Source organism: Dryas octopetala, chromosome 6, assembly GCF_963921425.1.
Source record: "Dryas octopetala chromosome 6, drDryOcto1.1, whole genome shotgun sequence".
NCBI classification, from domain to species: Eukaryota; Viridiplantae; Streptophyta; class Magnoliopsida; order Rosales; family Rosaceae; genus Dryas; species Dryas octopetala.
This window is the reverse complement of record NC_141371.1, coordinates 12,054,828-12,075,044: the sequence shown is the minus strand read 5'-3', so window position 1 is coordinate 12,075,044 and position 20,217 is coordinate 12,054,828. Positions and strand designations below refer to the sequence as shown.

Sequence of the window (20,217 nt, the reverse complement as noted above, 5' to 3'; positions counted from 1 at the left end):
AACCTTACAATGATTATGATGATAATCAAATGACTAAATGATTTGGATTTTGTTAATTTTTGCATGGTTGATCTTTGGATAGAGAACTAAAAAAAAAAAAAAAGTTCAGATTATGAAATTATATTGTGTAGTAGGCAATGAACGATTCAAATTATGAGGCATGTTGTGTAGTAGACCCAAAAGAATGGTTTGCGCAGTATTATGTTACTAACCGATTAGCACCATATATATATTAAACTACAATGTGGAGTTGATCTCATAAACCATATCTCATTATGCCTAAAATGAGGTATAACTCAACAAAATGACCTTATAAATATTTATAAAAATAGTTTAAAACTAACTGGTTAATAAGTTAATAAAAAACTAACTACCATTTTGGACTCACCATACTATATAATCTCATAATTGAAACTATTCATTTTTTAGGCCTTACTTCAAATATCATATTTGTAAACAATCTCTAAAATCGAAAGTTATTTAATCATTTGATTATAATAACAACCATTTATATGTTTTTATCGAAACCATGTTTGTTTATTTATTTGATCACAATTATATATAATTAAATGATTTTCAATTTAGTTAATTTTTTGCAATAATGATATTTGAAGTGTGGCCTAAAAAATGGAATATTCAAATAATAAGATTAGTCATGTGATATATATATATGAGCTTCAGGTGCGAACATCTGCATGTTCGCACTTATCATTGTGTGCTCGGTAAAGTTGCCGAGAGCAAAATGTTATATTTTTTTTAACATTTGATCGCTTCTTGCAGTGTTCGGCGCTGCTTCCTTCATCCAATTTTGGCCCTATCTGCCAACAGGTTTATCTCATACCCTCCTCGAGTGTAGAATGGCTTGTGTCCGCCCAAAATTTTAGAGTTAAATCATAACATAAAAGTTGACAAATCAAGTCTGAGCTCTCAGACCCCATTACAAAGCTAACCACCTTTTTTGGCTCACCATTACGAAACTAATCTTATAATTCAAACCGTTCATTTTTTGGACCTCACTACAAAGATTATTTTTGAAAAAAATCAATCAAATCAAGAGTTGTTTAACTCTTTAATTACAATTACAATCATTTTAATGCTTTTATCATAAAATTTTGTTCGTCTATTTATTTTATCACAGTTAGATGATTAATGATTTTCAATTTAGTTATTTTTTACAATGATGATTTTTAAAATAGAGTATCAAAAATAGACGGTTCGGATTATGAGATAATATATTATGAGGGTTCAAAAAAATACTTAACTTTCGATTAATTTATTAACTAATTAATTTTAAAGTACTTTCTTACAACAATACAATTATAATAAAGAAGAAGTTCAAACTACTAGAATAATTTTTGATATGTCCTAAGCTGAGCTAAAAATTCCCAAGAGAGCCACTCTCCTACCACAAAATCATCAACCTTCATTGTAACAATTTTCATTATTGAAATTGGCCGATTAATTTGTAAGATGACTAGAAGAACACATGTCATTTTTTAATTGATCTGTTTAGTCATTCAATACTACCACATGAGTCATGAGAAACATCATACAAGGAATTTTTTCGATTAGAGAGACTTAGAAAATGTGAAAGGAGTGGGAATTGGCTCAAAAGTTTCCAAAAAAACAGCATCTTGGAATTCCAGTTTTGGCTGTCCATATATCCATGGATCATGTTGTCAGCACCAAAATTAATGACCAAATTGTTTTTGATGATGGTATATGAGATGTTTGTTAAAATGCTTGTGTGATGTGATGCAACATATATGGGTAGTTTATCTCAGTGTTTTCAAAGGCCAGCTTCAGGCGCGCCTCAAGGCGCGAGTCATGGCGAGGCGGCGGCCGATTGCGCACGACGTCGCCGGACTGTGAAAAACGACTGAAAGGCGACGGCAAGGCGTTGAAGGCGTACGCCTCTCAACGGCAAGGCGCTGAAGGCGTCGCCTCGCGACCAACTCTGCGGGATTTTTTTCAACCTCTGTTCTAGGTTTTTTGCACCTCTGTTTTGGAGAAGATCGGTTGGAGAAGAACCCACTCTTCCAACCGAGTAAGATCGTGCAAGGCAAAGGTTGACTTGCAGTTATGGTGATGGCCATCAGGCGAGCAGAGACGATAATCCTCCCGCTGGAGCTCCTCCGTCAGCTGAAACCGTCCGAATTCAACGAGAGCTCGAACGAGTACCACCACTGGCAGAAGCGGCAGCTGAAGATATTGGAGGCCGGCCTTCTCCAGCACCCCTCCATCACGCTCGACCGCAGCAACACCTTCGCCATGCGCCTCCGCGAGATCATCCGCGCCGCCGACAACAAGCCCATCGACACCGGCAAGAACTCCGACACCATGCGCACCCTCTGCAACGCCGTCGTCTCCCTCTCCTGGCGCAGCTCCAACGGCACCCCCACCGACGTCTGCCACTGGGCCGACGGCTACCCCCTCAACATCCACCTCTACGTCGCCCTCCTCCAGGCCATCTTCGACATCCGCGACGAGACTTTGGCCCAAACATATATAAATAGCAAATACTGTTTTTATTTATTTTTTAATTCAAAAACATTTTAAAATATTAATTTTTTTACATGTGCTGAAAAGACAACAATATCCTTGCTTATATATATATTTATATATATATTTGGGTCTTATGTTCTATATATATACTTATATAGTTATATATATTTATCTATTTATATATGTTTATATATATATTTATAATTTTTTTATTATAAAAAATATATACCGAAAAGCTTACGCCTTAACGCGTTGAGGCTTACGCCTCGCCTTCTACGACTAAAACGCCTCGCGTCATGTTTTTGCGTCTGAAAACACTGGTTTATCTCCTCATCAATATTGTTAGAAAATTGGACAAGGCTTCACATGTTGTTGTGCTTTGTGGATGATGGTACAGACCTCAACAACTGACTTCACTGTTCTATTATTACATAGATATTATTCTCTTCTCCTTTTGCATTAAGTCATTTAAGTACTATTGGTTGGGATACTATTTATTTATATATTTTTTAAGCTGTACCCATTTGCTGATACTAAAGCTAGTAGGTCTCACAAAAATGTATTGACAGTTTAAGTTTTCCACTTTTATTCTTTCCTTCTTTCTCACTCATTAATTTATTATTGTCATTTTCTTAAAAAAAATTGGTCCTCTCTTTTGTAAAATGCTTTATTAAAGAAATTCATATTACTCAACCGAATACACCTACTAATTTAATATTTTCTAAAACACACTACTTAAATCAGAAAACGATGACCTTGATTCCCAATTAATTTTTGATATAAATAATGGCGGCAATAGTATATGCCGAAAGGTGGCAAATAGGTAACCTCCCAAATTTGGAAGGTCGGTCAAAGCCGACCTCGCTAAGAATATTTACTCTTTTTTATATTATTATTATTATTATCAATAATTGAAGTTAATCAAATTCGAGTTTAGGAATATTTTTCAATAAAATAAAGACTTGAGTGTCACTATTAGATTAAATAGTCATTCAAGTAAAATTATTTAGGCAAACAAAAATAATTGAGTGACCACTTACACAAAAAAATACAATTTAATTCACTAATATAAATCATTATATATTTTACTTTTCAAAAATACTAATCACAAGGCTTACATAATGCGTATGTCGTATAGAAATGCATATAGATGGAGAGGGACTTACATGTCCTTGGAATACCATAGTTGGTATCTCTCTCTCTCTCCTCTCTTTCTTCTCTCTTACTCCTATCATACGAGAATGACAAGTTATTCTCCATATATATTTAGTTGGAAATTAACATCAAACATCCTATTCGCTACTATAAATTACCATTCAGAATATTTCAAACTATTATTTTTTTAACTAATTTCAAAAGTGAACGTAGGTGCTGCAATTAATTTTATCCCAAAAGCTAGTTAATATATTAGGCTAATTGGCCCATATTATTTAATGGGTCATCCCCACCTTTCAACTATATTGCTGGCTTTGAACATGTATGGCATGCATGACATTCATAAAGAGAGAGAGAGAGAGAGAGAGAGAGAGAGAGAGAGAGAGTATAGTGTTATGGTGGGGCACCAAGACCTCGAGAATGTCCAAAGATTCTAGATTAATTTATTGATTAAAGAAACAAGAACTCACCAAAAATAAATAAATTAAAGAAACAAAAACTGAAAGCCACATTTCTTTGGATGGGTCCTTGCGAAAAATATATTATACTTATTATTTGACTTTCAAGTTTCAACGTATTACAAATTGTTATGATCCCTTCAATTATTAATTAATTATGAATTAAATGTTTTAACTTTTAAACTTTATATTTTAACAATTTAATTCACAATTTATTTATTTATTTGATAACAGCTATATGGCTAAACGATTCTTGAATTAATTAATTTTTTGCAGAAAGAGTCTTCAAATTAATAACTATTTAAAAAATGAACAGTTCCAATCATAAAAATACACTGTAAAATAAGAATAATAAATGAGAAGATAGATTGAAAAAAGTAGATAACATTCCTCTTAAAAATTTGTAATAAGAAGTCTGTATTAAAACCAAAATAATAAAAAAACAAGGATGTAAAACCAAAATAATAAATTATTCCATATAATCGATACAGTGCCAAATTGTGTAACTAATTTAACGTATCATAATATGAAGAAATGTTATTAATACTATATTTCATTAATATAAATATATCATCCAGCTGTAATACCCTTATATATTGGATTAGTTACACTACATATCGATGTATCAGTTACACCTCATAATTTTTCATAAAAGTGGAAGGAAAATTGAATTGATTGCCCAGAATTTGAGGGAACCATAAAATAAAATGCGGTGATAGAATGACAAGATGTCTTAAAAATAATTTAATAAAAATGAGAGGCCAACTCATATAAGGCCATGTAGCCAAAAATGACATTGACAACAATGTAACATAGAACTATAATATTCTAAGCTCCCTTTGTATCCCAAAAAAAAAAAAATTAAGAGAAAAAGAAAAATTTCCTTTATATCTTATCATCTCTCAACAGGCCCAAGTTGACCAAATGCATATATAAATATATGTACAAGTATTGTTGTTAGGTAAGGTGTTGCATCTAACATAAATGTTCTAGAAAGTACTAAACCTTAAATTAGTTAGTTAAAGAACCAACATTTTTACATGGGCTTTTTGTATTATATATAGTTAGCGTTTAGCAGCAACTATAGTTGCTAATCTGTGGTAATATTAATTAAACTTAATGTAGCAGATAAGTTGACCAAGATAATCCAGGTTAGTTAGGGATGACCAAATTCTTCAGCCCTTCTAATCCTATGGGCCTAGCCATTAGTATTTATTAAATTTTTTTACCAAATAGCTTAAATTTTTAGGATGAAAATTTATATAATAAAACAGAACAGTTTTTGAATTATCTCTGGGTCTGAATGACTGAGATCGTTTCGACTTAAATCCAATGGTTGGTTATTTATTTTCCAAATTTACTTTCTCACCCATGAGAATTGACTTGATGTCACTCTCTTTAATTAATTTTTTCAAATTTAGTTTTCATTTAAACTGATTACGCTTGCTAAAATATCAGTGTTTACGCAAAACCATTTCGCACTCACGAAAATGAGTATAGAGAGACTAGTATTTAATATGGTACTAAAGTCACTACATATATTACTTTTTATAAGGACCACACATATATAATATTAACTAAAAGGTATGTTTTGTCCTTGTGATTTGACTATTTTTTTTTATGCTACTCCTATGGTTAATTTTTGTTACAGTCCAAAAACAGTATAATATTTGTTCAATTTCCATGGAATTTTCATACAATTTCATTAATTAGCAGAAGTACTGTTAATTGGTTGTAAGTTGTAACCTGTACGTGCAACAAAAAACATGGCAAAATAGCAGTTCTTGAGTGTGGCTAGCTAGGTTCAGGCCGGTTCTTGCTTAGACTTAGTTTTCCTTTCAAGCTTTCACCGCCACATTATTATTATTTAAAAAAAATCCACATTATTTGAATATAGTGTGACAGCTTTTAAGTGCTGAAAAGTGAACATATCATGTGATATGTGGCACTACATTCACATTTTGATCATTGTCTGTAGCATTGGTCCACAGCCTCCCTTCTGCATGTGGAACTGTGGAAGGTCTCAATTTACAAGTTTGTAACTAGAGGAGGCTATGTTCACAACACATTGAAATTGCAACTGAAACAAAGTTTATGGGCCAATGCTAGCAAAAATGATTGTACATACCCATTCTTACAAATTTAGAATAGAGAAAACCCACAATTTTCTTTGTAAACTCCACACAAGTTAACATTCTTTCTTTTCCTCTAATTATTAAAAAAAAAAAAAGTGAAACCCAACTACCCCACCCTCTCCTCCTCCCTTCCTCCCACCAGGTGAGAGGCTGGCTGATTGAAATGGTCGGTGGTGGGGCCAACTGATACGGTAGCACCACCGATCAATACGGTAGCTGAGTGGTAGGGAGGGAAAAGTGGTGTTGGGTTGGGTGGAGGTGGCTGGGTTGTTTTTTATTTTTTATTTTATAATAGAGAGTAAAGTTGGAATACTCGGAGGAAAAAATTTCAAGTGGGGTATGGAAAAGAATTTTGTGGGTTTTCTTTGACACAAATTAGTAATAGTCTCTCAAAAAAAATGCAAATCAGTAATATTATTTGTACCATATTTTTTTAGAGACTTTAAGCAATAAGCCATCCAGGATAACATAAGTCTTCTCCCTGTAAGACAATTCTTGAATACCTTTTGGTGAAAAATCCTATAGACTGAGTTTGGCTGATGGCGATTATTGTGTATTGATGGCAGGGTGTTAAATTTCGAAGTTTTCGGCGAAATTTCGTCGAAAATTTCGATTTTTGGGGGTGTCAAAATCGAAACCCATATTTGTTAAATTTTTGGGATGATTTCGTCGAAATTGTCGAAATTATCGAAATTTCGCCCGAAATCGTCGAAATTTCGGTGAAATTTTCGGCGGTGAGAATTTAAGATCTAGTTTTGGGTTTTGGAGTTGGGTTTTTGGAGAAAAATGGAGAGGTAGCAGGGGGGAGATCGAGGGAGAAAGAGGGGTGGCGGCAGGGGGAGATTGAGGGAGAGAGAGGCGACGACAGGGGGCGACGGGGCGAGGGCAGGGGGCGAGGGCAGAGGGGCGACATGGAGACGGTGGGAGGAGATGTAGAGAGAGAGAGAGGATGAAGAAGAAATGAAGAAAAAACAAGGGAGTTGCTGGAGCCTCGGGGGAAAAGAAAGGAAAGGGAAAGGAAGGAAAGAAAAAGAAGAAAAAAAAAAAAGAAAAAAAAAAAAGGAAGGAAAGAAAAAGAAGAAAAAAAAAAGAAAAAGAAGGAAAGAAAAAGAAGAAAAAAAAAGAAAAGAAAAAAAGAAAAAAAATGAAAAAAAAAAAGAGAAAAAATTTAAAAGGTTTATGGTTGATTGGGGTTTGGGTTAATTGTGAAGAAAAAAAATAGTTTGGGGTTTTGTTTGACCGTTTTGGAGTTTCGTTTAGTTATTTTTAAACCCTAAACTAGTAAACTCTAATATATATTTATATAAAAAATAATTTAAAGTACCTAAAGAGCTTAAATCCTAATATCATATACCATATCCTAAACAATATAGAATATAGATTATAAAATATATAGGGTTTAGTGTATATATTATAGAGTATAGATAATATACTAATTTCATTTATTCATTATACTAATTTTTATTTAACAGTATTTGCCTTCAGCGTGCATTATATTCATCTTATATCACATGAAACCTACTATATAATTTGGTTTCTTCAATATTTTTTATCAATTTAGTAGATAATATGATAAATAAACATATGGTAAAGTTTCATTTAAAATTTCCGTATTTTGATATCAATTTTCGTCATTTCCGTCAAATTTTTGTCGAAATTTAAAAATCTTCTATTGAAATTTTTTCGAAACCCAAAATTTTATTCCTTGATTGATGGAGATATTCTCTACGTTACACTTGTTTTAAATTTTTCTCTGGAAACTTTAGTTTGTTGAATAGAATTCTTCATATATTTCAAAATAAATTATTCTTGATACAACCGCAATTGGTAGCTAATTTAGTCTGTTTCATCATTTCATCATGGAGTGTTCTTCAAACTCTATCCAATGAAAAAATATAAATTGTTCTACAATCCGAGTATTGGTAGCTAATTTTGAAGAAGAATTGGTGGCTATCAACTAGTTGCCTATTGCAACAAGAACCAAAAATTTTATTAAGTCTATGTGTAGCTTAAAAATAGAATTACCATTAAACTCACAAGTCTTTAGAGCCAGTATTACCAAAACAAGGTTGTCACCGATGAATTTTTTTGTCAAGGGTGGCTCAAAGTTGTTGGTAAATGTCTTTACGGATTTTTTTTTCACTAATAATTTTCCTCCCAACACTGTATTTTCATGATTGCCGATAGTTTGTGACTTTTAGGCACTCCATCTCTACTGACGATTGGCAAAATCGACAGTCATTATTTTTCCAACGAAATCCATTGGCAATAATATTGTTAGTGAGGGAATTTGTACTTTTACCGATTGAAAAATTTCGTCTGTACTGTGACATTTTTGAGTAGTATAGAAATAGAAGTGGACAAATCTCCTAGAATATGAAATAATTACTTAAATAGTAGGTGAGCAATAGGAGTGTACAAACTTCAGTATTTGATAAGTACCAACACAAATCACAATCACTAAATAAATGAAGCACTGGACCAACTATATGTATAATTACCAACATAATCACTAAATAAATTAACTAAGCGCTGTTTTACCAAAAAAAAAATTAACTAAGCGCTGCAGCAGCTACATGCATACAAGTTCTAGGTTTTTTTTTTTTTTTTTTTTTTTTCTGTTTGAAAATAACCCTATGTCTGTGCTTAGGAAAACTCCAAAATAGTTCGTTACGATTACCATGATGAGCAGTAACAGAAACTATTTTCTTCAGTCTTACAGCATTGTCTAAAAAGTATTTGACAAGTTCAATATTAGTTGTGTGATGGCAATTCCCAACCAGTTCCGCTACCCTGAGGTAATGATGAGCGAACTTGGCAACTTTCTTATATTGTATTCCTCCTCTAGGCACTGTCAACAAATGAGGAAACTGCACCAAGGAAACAACTTAGTGTGTACATGCAACAAGAACCAAGAATCCCATTAAGTCTATATATAGCTACCAAATATAATTATCATTACGCTCACAAGTCTTCAGAGCAATAGAAGTGAACGAATCTCCTAGAATATGAACACAAATATTAAATGGGACTTGTAAGCTTGATATATATACATTGTTGGTTCATTTCTTGACAGCTTAAAACTTATTAGGTCTAGTGGTTATTGAACAATGTGGTATCAGAGCCAAGACAATAAATGAGCCAATAATGTATATCAAACATACCTAACTATGGATTAAAAGGAGTAATTGGATCGGGTCCTCAGGATTCAATTCCTATATTGTTATTGATTTAAGTTAGGGGCAATCATTTAAAGTGATATAGAATTAAGAAAATAGTAGACGTAAGGGGAACAAAGAATCGGGATAAGTAGCATTTTCCTATACAAATACCAAATTTTACCATGTAATCTACCAAGCAAGAATACTTGCATGCAACACAAGCTTGTGCAAGTAGGGAGATGCCTTGATGAAGGAAGTTAATAGAAGAAGACTACAATCATCTTCTGCACCAAATGTTAATTCCAAATGCTTGAGATTTGCTAGTATAGGAAATACACGATTCTCCAAAGTCCAAAAAAATAAATATTAGATTCCCTTAAATGATCAAATATATTTAAGAAAAAGCATAACCAAAAGTCCAAAAATACCAAAGACAACAAATAGAAAACCAAACCAAAGTAACGAAAATGAAAACGCACTCCGATACATGAGATTTAAAAAGATGCTGCTATCATACCAGTTACATATTTGGGAAGAACAAAATGCAATTTTATAGAGGGAAAAAGAATCAATTTTTATAAAGAGAAAAAAAAAAAAAGGTTCAATTTTGATAGTGTGACCTTGTTGTGTTGGACAAATTGAGATGTTAGAGGCTCCATTTTCTTCATTGAATCTGACAAGTGCCCTTGTGGGTGTTATTAGAGTGCTCAGTGATTGTGAAAAGAAGCATTGGGTTGTTGTCAAGAAGTTTCTGTGTGTAGAACGAAACACCTTCTCAGATATGTGTAAGTAAATCTGGGAAATAGATGGTAGATTTGGTAGATGGTATTGGCTTATGTTAACTGTTGAGAGGGAAGATCTACTGTGTTGAATTGGTTGGATACTTGGATAAGGAGATTGACGACGAGAATTGGAGACAGATATCAACATAGAAGTTTAGAACAGCCCAAGGAGAGCGAGGTAGAGAGACTGACATGGTCGTCACCCCAAAAAAAGAAAAGGCGCCAACAGAGGAAATATGTATAGTCCAAAAGGCAGATTTTTCATCGATAAAAATAAGGTTTAATTACACCAATAATTCATTTACTTTTCTCAAAATTTTCAACGTGGTCTAATAAATTAAATTTCAGATTTTGAGAAAATTTTAAAATATAAAATTTTTTGATTTTGTTGAAAATTTGAACTAAAACAATTAAAACTTTTAACAAAATTTCGACAATTTCGATTCGGTAATATTTCAAAACCTAAAAAAAAAAAAAAATTCAAGAAAATTATCGAAATTTAATTCCCTGACGTGGTTTGGATTAAACTAAAAAAAATTTATGGACCAAATTGTAACAAAATTTAATTTATGTATCACATTGAGATTTGAGGAAAAATTAGTGGATTATTTACATGTTTAGTGCAATTTCTTGTCATTATACACACACCTCTCTTTGAAATTACAAGTTTAGTACAATACCAAAAGACTACAAAGGACAACATTGGTTTTTAATCAATGAAAGCTGGCATGACATAAGAATTGAAGTCATGAAAGTGTAAATTGATATGATCAGTTTCTTAAATGTCCATATTGCATTAATGGATGGAAGGAGAGAGAGAACGGGGGAAGGAGGTGATAGGCCGGCCGATGGAGTGGAGAGGGAAGGGGTAGCTGGGATGGGTCGGTTGGGGTTTGCTTTTTTTTTTTTTTTTTTTTTGAGTATTTTGGAAATATTGGGGGTGTGTAATGAGAAATTGTAACTTTTTATGAAAATATTGCTACATGCATAGCCTCTTCTCTTCTCACTCATTTATTTGAATTTTAAAATAACAATTTTATCCCAACACCTAAAGACCATAAATGACGCAACCCTTCAAATAAATTTATCTAAAAAATAAATTTAATCCAAAATTGACAAATCTAATTGCTTCCACACTTCTACAGTTCTACTTGATTTTTTTATTTTTTATTAAGCACCTCTTTTGGCAAGATTGATAAAGCACCTTACAATACTATCAATACCCAACAAAAAAAACATACTAGTTTATTCAATTCTAGAAGTTGACTGACGAACAAGATTCAATATATGGGTGAAGGAATATTGACAAAAAAAAGGTCTGGTTTTATTGGATAATAATAAAAAGACAATTGTATCCCCTTTCCATATTCAGACCATTTCCTATTCCTATTCCTTGAACCTCAAATTTTGAGATTGTTGGCTCACGTCAATAACATAAACTTCAGTATTTAACTATTACCCAACACAATCACTAGAGAAATTAAGCACTGCACACCAGCTACATGCAAACAAGTTGTATGGTTGAGGGCACTTTTTTTTCTGAGCCATTGTTGCCTAGCATGATTTGCCGGACTTTTGTTCTCCTTTCCTTCATCTCTAACCTTTAGTCTGTGCTTCGATATACACCAACAAAAATTCGCTAGGATTAACATGATCAGTAACGACAACAATTTTCTCCAGTCTTACAACATTCTCTATAAAGTACTTGACAAGTTCATAATCAATTGGGTCATGTTCATACCCTACCATTTCCACTACCCTGAGGTGATGATGGGAGAACTTGGCAGCTTTCTTAAATTGGACATCTATTCTCTTCAATAAGGGATAGGAAAACTGCACCAATTAAGGAAACAACTTAGTGTGTACATGCAACAAGAACCAAAAGTTCCATTAAGTTCATTATATATAATTACCAAATAGGATTACCAAATAAGCTAGCAACATGAATATGGTTTTTTTGTGTGCAAAGAATGATCTATTATGCATTGTTATTATATGTAGCTAGCACGAACATGTAAGCGTCACGTACTTAGAATATGTAACAGTGACTCATAACTCAACGACAACCTCTCCAAATATTTACCTACCTAGTGGGTTTCTAATCATTATGCAACTTGGTCCTATTATCTGTAATGTATTTAACAAGGAAATAATTGGGAGATTTTGTATCTAACTGCAGGGTACCCAATAATTTTACAACTAATAATAAACCCTCCCAATATGTACATAACAAATGAGTAAATATTAAAGATTGTAGGATAATTAGTGTGTAATTTCAAACAAAGTTATTATGGGATGTGAGTTTGGGACGGTTTTTGTTTTTGTTTTTTAAGAGTTTACTTCCAAAAGTGAGGAAATTTTTTGGATAAGTAGCATTTTCCTATACAAATACCAAGTTTCAAGTTTTATTGTGCAATCTACCAAGTAGGAATAGTACATACAACACAAGTTTGTGCAAGTAAGGAGATGCCTTCATGAAGGAAGTTAATAGAAGAAAACTACAATCATCTTCTGAATCAAATGTTAATTCCAAATGTTTGAAATTTGCTAGTATAGGAAATACATGGTTCTCCTTGTAGACCTGAAAAGTAACAAACAAGGAGTGAGGCACTGACATAATCCAACAAAAATAAAGGACAACAAGAATATAATAATTACACATACTAACCAACCATGATCCAGTCAGTTTGAGAATCTCTAGCTGAGAGAAACAGGATGAAAGTTCGGTGAAGAGAATCTCTGAGAAGCGAAAACACTCATGCTCACAAATGGATACCTCAACAAGGCATGGTACATTCCTAAGAAGCAAGTTTATCTCATATCCAAAATAAATAAATAAAACAAGGTTTGCATCACAAATCTCAATGCTTTGAATGTGAAAACATTCTTCTATCACTAAGTACTTCAGTGCAGTCGATGGACCGACAACTCTTAGATTACCCAAATTTGAGGAATCCAACACTGATAATTGCTCAAGAACTGGACAGTTAGACAAAAAGTACTCAAGAGCTTCTCCATCCACATCAACAGATTTGAAATGAAGAACTTTGAGGGACTTAAAGCCAACGTATGCACTAGGATGTAGACTTGGAATATCATAACACAAAGGCTTCAGAGAAGACCCTTTTCTGATACCTAAAAGTTCACTGGGAAAGGTATAGCCACTACCAAAACAAACACCACAATCTAACAAGTCCAACTCAAGCACCTGAACTCCCTTTCTCAAAGCAAATTGAATCTATTTATTGATGGAACCTGAAAAAGTACGATTTAGATCAAAAGCAACCCTGAATTGTTCAATCTTTAGGCCTCTATGCTGTTCCACCACATTATTCACCCAATCAACATACCTATGTTTATTCAACTCTCGTATTTCTGGTTTGAGAGACGAATTGTTTAAATTTTTCTCATCATCAAAATGGAGAGTTATAGTAGACGCCCCACACATACCGCCATCGCCTCGAAAGGATACTAGTAGCTGTTGCTTCCTTTAGGGGGCAAGAGAGACAGTATGCTAACAACTACTTCATCAGGCAACACACTGATTCGGTCTACCATGTTGCACTCATGCTAACTTTTCTTTCTACTTCTCAAGTTGTAACCACCCTATCAATTGAACCCAAAAACAAAAAAGCATATGTTAATCTTCTCTCTTTCTCTTTCTCTCTCCCTTATTATCATATTTATGTACAAAGAGCATAACCAAAATACCAAAGACAACAAATAGAAACCAAACCAAATTAACAAAAATGAAGACCCACTTTGATACTTGGGACTCAAGAAAGGAGATGCTGCTTTAATACTAGGTAGATATCTGGGAAGAGCAAAATGCAATTTTTATAGAGAGGAAAAAGGTTCAATTTTTACAGTTTTACCTTGTTGTTGTGTTGGGCAAATCGAGAAGTTAGTAGCGCCCTTTTCTTCGTTGAATGGAGAAATGCAATAACTAGAATTGAGAAATTTTACATCCCAAGTTCCCAACAATATGAATAATAATACCACGAGAGAAAATGAATAAATTGAGAAAAATCAAGAAAGGCAAATTGGGTGGGGAACTAATAATACTCTCAAGTCTCATGCATGACCCTATGTTGTTCCTTCCCTTTCTTCAACAACTTGGGCCTGGGCTTGACGGGCTTAAGATGCCTAGCCTGAAACGACACCGTATCCCTCAAAACCTGAATAAGCCTCCTCTCGATCTGAAGCCCATTGGGCTCGAGCACCCTCAAAGCCCTGGCCACGGCCTCCATGGTACTCACGCACCCACCAAACGGCTCCTTCCTCAGAATCAGCTCCGAGTCGTAGATACTCCCACCATTCACATTTTCATCCACATCCAAACACACCCTTTTCGCAAACTTCGACAAGAACCCCTCGCTGGCGCTCACCATCTCCCTCGCGTGCTTCCACGTGGCGTCGAAAGCTATGAGAACCGCAGGGGGGGTGGGGCCCTGAAGCTGGGATAAGTTGACGGCCGGTGAGGATTTGGAGGGCGGGAAGAGGTAGATGGCGGGCGGTGATTGGTCGAGGAGTGGGGACAGCCCTGGCTTGAGGCGGCGGTTGACGATGGCGGCGGAGTTGGCCAGGCATTTGGTCAGGATTGGGGTGGTGGAGAGCTTGTGCTGGGCCTCGTGCGGGTGGTGGAGAATTATGATTTGGGTTTGGGTCTCGATGGGCTGGGCCGGGAGGGACTGACAGAGGCAGACCGGGTTGGGCCGGTTGCAGTTCGAGCAGATGGGCCTGGGCCGCCTTTTCGGTGACGTGGCGCTGTCGGAGAGGTCGAGATTGGTCATTTCGATGGCTTCTTCTCCTTCCATGCTGGTGGTTGAGCGAGCTCGATGGTGGGGATCGTGTTTTTATAGATGTGGGAACGGCAGCGTTTTGATATTGTATATATTTTACAGTATGGGAACGATGTGTCGTTCCGTTCCTTGGGTTCTAAACGACGTGTCGTCTGGTGGGTGGGGAGGTACAAAAGAATCTAAATCACAAGAATGTTGGGGAAAGCTCAGCAGCGAAAGAAGATGACTACCTCGAAATTGGAAGCTAGGGACGTCTCTCACTCTCAGTTCCGTCACACCCCATTTTACTGGTAACAGCAACAGCACACCCAATCAACTATACGCTTTGTTTTTGCTCTTGGTTTTTTCTGAAAGTGCTTTTTTCTTTGTTCTGAAAGTGCTTTTGCTCAGTTGCTCATCATCAATCATAATGATCAAGTAGCAAATTTGCTTATCTTATGTTTTTGGTAGTGAGGAGAATGTTTACTTCCTCTGCAAGGAATTATGCACAAAGGGAATAGCAGATGATGCCCAAGGCTCTGATCTCTTTGTCGTTTTCATTTCGAATGACAACAGACAGGTATTTGATATGCCCATTGTGCCATTTTTGTTTTTTTGTATATATATAATATATATATATTTTTTGTTTTTTGTTTTTGTTTTTGGGATAGTTTATATTATATTAAATTTTTTGATGAATTTACTGTTTGTTATGGTTGGAAATGAAATGTTGTAGATCCCACTGTGGCATCAAAAGGCCAGCAACCGAGCTGATGGAGTTGTTCTGTGGGATTATCATGTCATTTGCGTACAGAGAAAAGGCAGAGGTGACTCACCCTCACCACACTTAGTGTGGGATTTGGATTCAAGTCTTCCATTTCCTTGTCCTTTACCAAGTTATGTCTCTGAAACTATCCGCCCCTCATTTCAGACCTTTCCTGAATTCCAGAGGTATTGCAACACTAGTATATTTTCACTCAAAGTCACTCTGCCTCAGGTGTTTAAGTTATATATACTCAAATATAGGGAAATTTTATATAGACACATAAAACATTTTTGTTTAACTGTTATTTCGGTGTCTGACATGTTGTGAAACTATAAATCTGGTTTTTTGATTAGCTGAATTTTTGTTTGAATGTGTAGTCCAAATTTTCGAACACATATGTATTGATGCCTTTTCTGGTACTGTGGTGCAGGTATTTCCGGATTGTGCATGCCCCATTATTCCTCCGTTGCTTTGCATCTGATAGAAGACACATGAAAGATTCTCTTGGCAATTGGGTTCAGCAACCTCCTGTCCATGAACCCATTGTTGCTCAGGGTAAATGCTAAGTTCCTCTTACATTTTTATATAGTTTGGTGGTGGTAAAAATACCAATTATCAGAATACTTGGATTTAAGAATACCACTTGTAACAAAGTTTTCCAATTAACAACTAAGCAAAATAATCAAGCACAAAGGAGGTGTGATTGATTATTCATAAGCCTCCATTGCCACACTTTTTCTTCTTTTTGTCTCTTAGACGAAATCATTCCTCAAATGAAATCTGAGTCTTAAGTTTAGAATCATTGTTACCTGGACAAAAGGAAAATGAATATATGTGGAAATCCCACTTTTTCATTTTTATATGATCAAGAGAATAACTCCCATTTATTCTGTTCTTGTAGTAAACTCAGATTAGATTAAAATGAGCCACATATAGGAGCTTATAAATTTGTTTGAGCATCCTGTCACCCCCAAAACAAAGAGAGATGAAAACCTGGATACCTATTCTGCATGTTTGTGTATGAGAGAGAGAGAGAGAGAGAGAGAGAGAGAGAGAGAGAGAGAGAGAGAGTTTATCAGAGAATTGTAGTAGGATCTGTCAGATTTCTGCCGATAGGTGGAAGATGGATAGCCCACACAGGGAGTCCAGGTTCATGCCAAGCTCATGCTTCTTGTGGTTGGGTGTTACAAATTCTTTTTACGGGGAAATTACAGATTTAGTCCAGTTATTTTATACCTAGTTCAATTTTGGTCCACAATCTTTTTTAAGTTCTGTTTTGGTCCACTAATTGTTTCACTTGTTCAATAAAGGTCCAGATTTGTTTTCTCAAATTTGGCCTGCTTTTTACCCTATCAAATCTCACCCAAATTCAGCAAATATATACTTGTTTTAAAGCTATGCATTTCTTCTTTACAACCATATAAAGATCATTCAAATTGGAGTTCTAAAACTCAAGATAATTGACCCTAAAGTAGGGTACCCAAAACTGCCAATTTTTCAAATTTCACCAAATCTCAATTTTCTTAGATTATAATACTCCAAATTTGTTTTTATGACTAAGAAATGATGAAATATAACTTATACTTCAATTATAATTGAAGAAAACACAACCCAAAAGATTTAAAGTCACAAATCTGGACCTTTATTGAACAAATGAAACAATTAGTGGACCAAAACAGAACTTAAAAAAGATCGTGGACCAAAATTGAACTAGGTATAAAATAAGTGGACCAAATCTGTAATTTCCTCTTCTTTTTACTACTAAAAAATATGTTTATATATATTCTCTTATGAGCTAAAGCAGTCACTTAATAACTATTATTCCTCTCTTCCTTTCTCAGTAGCTAAAATAGTATTGAGGTAGATTTGAACTCCAAATATCTATTTGCTAAGTGAGGTGGTGAGAAATGCACAACCTAAAAGCTTTTTTTATATTTGTGCAGATGGAACTGTACACAACCTGAATGAATACTTTGAGATCCATGCTGCAGATTCTGTGAGTAATGCAGGGGCTGATTCAACCAATGCAGTTTTTACCCAAAAGCTTGGTGTGGTCATAAGTGAAAGTCAACTGGAGGAATTCTTTTCCCAAATTCCTTGATGTATGAAATTTCTCTTATCTATCAGCTGAACCCAACATATTGGAACCAAGTTACTTGCTGTATCACATTTTGGATTAGTTCATTCCAGCTGCCATTTTTCTCCCTAGTGCTTCGGAGAAATGGAACTCTCCCTAAAGATTGTATAAAAAGTTTTCGTTCTCAGAACTCCTGCTTTCTCTGTTTGCCGGGTTTGAAAAGTCTTACTTATCATGGAATGGATGTTATTTAGTAATATGTTTTTATTGTTATGAAATGGGTTCTTGTAATCTTTTGGCATAAAATGGTTCTATGATATGTGACATTGGTGGGCATAAAATTGTTCCATGTTATTTGAAATTAGTGGGTAGACGCCTGACAGCCTTTGCTCTATCTCATTTTCGGCAATGTTCATCTATGTGCGGTTGCTGCAACACAAGATTCTCTTGTCTGTTATAAATTATTAGCAAAGAGCACTTGTTAATTTTCCGATGTCTTGTTTGGTTTAATGCTGTAATACTGCAAATCATAGTTTTTGGATTCTGGGTAAGATGGATGGCAAATTTTCAGCTAGGAAAAAGTAGACCAAATTTGGTCCTGTAATTGCTGCCTTTGGAAACAAACTTAACTTCACTCTACACGCCTCTCTGGTCTCTCCTCTTGTACTATGGACAGCTGAATCGTTCAATTTTACAGTAATACAAGTATGAGCAGAAGGCGTGCAATTTAGAGGAAATATGATGAAGTTTAAAGCATTTCCAACATGGACACTCCATTGTAAGGAAGAGTATCCATGGCCTCTCATTCTAATTTTTTCTTACATTTTAGTTCATAACTAATATCCTTCACATAGATCTAACTTGTTTATCTTATAGTCCCTTCAATCTGAATTGTCTTAAATCCGCATTTTCTGTTTGTACAAAGGAGGAGTGGAAGATTCAAACCCTAGTTTTAGGTGCGGGGTAAATGTTCTCCGCTATTGAAGATAAAATCCCACACTTCAGTAATAAGACCATGTAAATTGAAAATTTTGTGGTGCGGACGCTCATGTTATACAGACACACTTTTGACTCTTAGATGTTCTTAAGGATATAACTCTTTTTAATAAGTATAGGTTTTCGTCATACAGACACACTTTTGATTCTTAAATGTTCTTAAGGATATAACTCTTTTTAATAGGTATAGTTTTTGGTCATATAAACACATTTTTGACTCTTATATATTCTTAATGATATTTCTTTTTAATAAGTATAGTTTTTCACCGTTAGACGAGGATGATGAATGTATAACTGGACTGTTGGTATGGTAAAAGCTCTCGAAGACAACCATGCTACGGAAAGATGGATAACGGACAAAGAAAAAAAATTTGAAGTTAGAGGTATATACAAAAGAGAGTAAAGAAATCCCTGAGTGGAGGCACTGCATTCTAAGAACAGGTGTTCACATATCCCACATGGGAGAGTCAAGTTAAGAATGTGAGGAAGATGTGTTATAAAAGAGGCTGGCCAAGAATTTTGAAAGCATACCTTTCTCGGCCTTTTGGCTAAGATCAAGTGTAGTATCTGTTCTTATCAGTTTAATATCTGATACGTGGCCCAATGGGTCACACGATATTAAATTAATTTCTTTAGGGGGAGGGCCCACTACAGTAGCTTGCTACTGGGGTTCTCGAACGTCGCCCAAGCGTTGCACTATTGCATGGGCCAGGCGCACCCCACACCCCACCAAATCTAGTTTCAAGTTATTTTATTACGAGCCCAAAAAAATAAGGCTTTGACATTCAATTTAAGAGTAATATTATTTGAATCAAATTAAGTGTCCAAATAAGAGGGATCAAATAATGTGTCACTACTTGGGAGATGAGGACCACATGAAGATGATGATCACCTTGTCAATTGTTGAAGTGGACTCAGAGCTTTTTAAAGTAAATTGTATTCCATGAATATGATATCTATCCGGTACAATATGTGACATTTTCAACAATTTGATAAATGCCTCACTTTTAAGTTTAACGGTGTAAATAGTTTGGTTGGCTATGTCAAAGGACAAGGATGAGGAAATTCGATCTCCAAGTATAAGAAAGAAAGTCCAAAATCACCCATAATGATGAATGATACAAATTGTAACGAAAAGTGAATGTTCAAAATATGAGCATAATTATTGATACATTGAAATAAAAAAACTTACAAATTGTGATATTTAGTCAGAAGATCGATCTAGAAACTTGAAAGTATAATTGGATATACAAATCTTTTGAGAGAAAGAGAGGGAATTAAAGAGTTGAGACTAGGATAAAATATTGAGTACAAGTGCCTAATTCTAAGTTTAAGTGTTTCCTCCAAACTACCAATACTTGATGATGCCTCAAGACTTTGTCCTTTATAGCCAAGGCTTTG

General features: G+C 34.8%; 2 protein-coding genes, 1 non-coding gene and 1 pseudogene across 3 annotated transcripts; 2 read left to right on the top strand and 2 right to left on the bottom strand.

Moving 5' to 3' along the window:
• Positions 1-11,694: 11,694 nt before the first annotated feature.
• LOC147282433 (F-box protein At4g22280-like) lies at positions 11,695-13,896 on the bottom strand (annotated as a pseudogene).
• Positions 13,897-14,126: 230 nt separating this feature from the next.
• Positions 14,127-15,150, bottom strand: LOC147282432 (DTW domain-containing protein). Its single transcript, XM_086246870.1, has one exon. The coding sequence runs from the start codon at positions 15,011-15,013 to the stop codon at positions 14,264-14,266; it is 750 nt and encodes a 249-aa protein (XP_086102996.1). The 5' UTR covers positions 15,014-15,150; the 3' UTR covers positions 14,127-14,263.
• A 3-nt stretch (positions 15,151-15,153) lies between these two features.
• Positions 15,154-18,240, top strand: LOC147282431 (amino-terminal glutamine amidohydrolase). Its single transcript, XM_086246871.1, has 5 exons — positions 15,154-15,288; positions 15,449-15,557; positions 15,714-15,928; positions 16,174-16,298; positions 17,687-18,240. The coding sequence occupies exons 1-5, from the start codon at positions 15,191-15,193 to the stop codon at positions 17,842-17,844; spliced, it is 705 nt and encodes a 234-aa protein (XP_086102997.1). The 5' UTR covers positions 15,154-15,190; the 3' UTR covers positions 17,845-18,240.
• A 1,103-nt stretch (positions 18,241-19,343) lies between these two features.
• On the top strand, positions 19,344-19,539 carry LOC147282430 (U2 spliceosomal RNA). The gene has a single exon (XR_015123191.1). It is a non-coding gene; the product is annotated as a U2 spliceosomal RNA (small nuclear RNA).
• Positions 19,540-20,217: the final 678 nt, after the last annotated feature.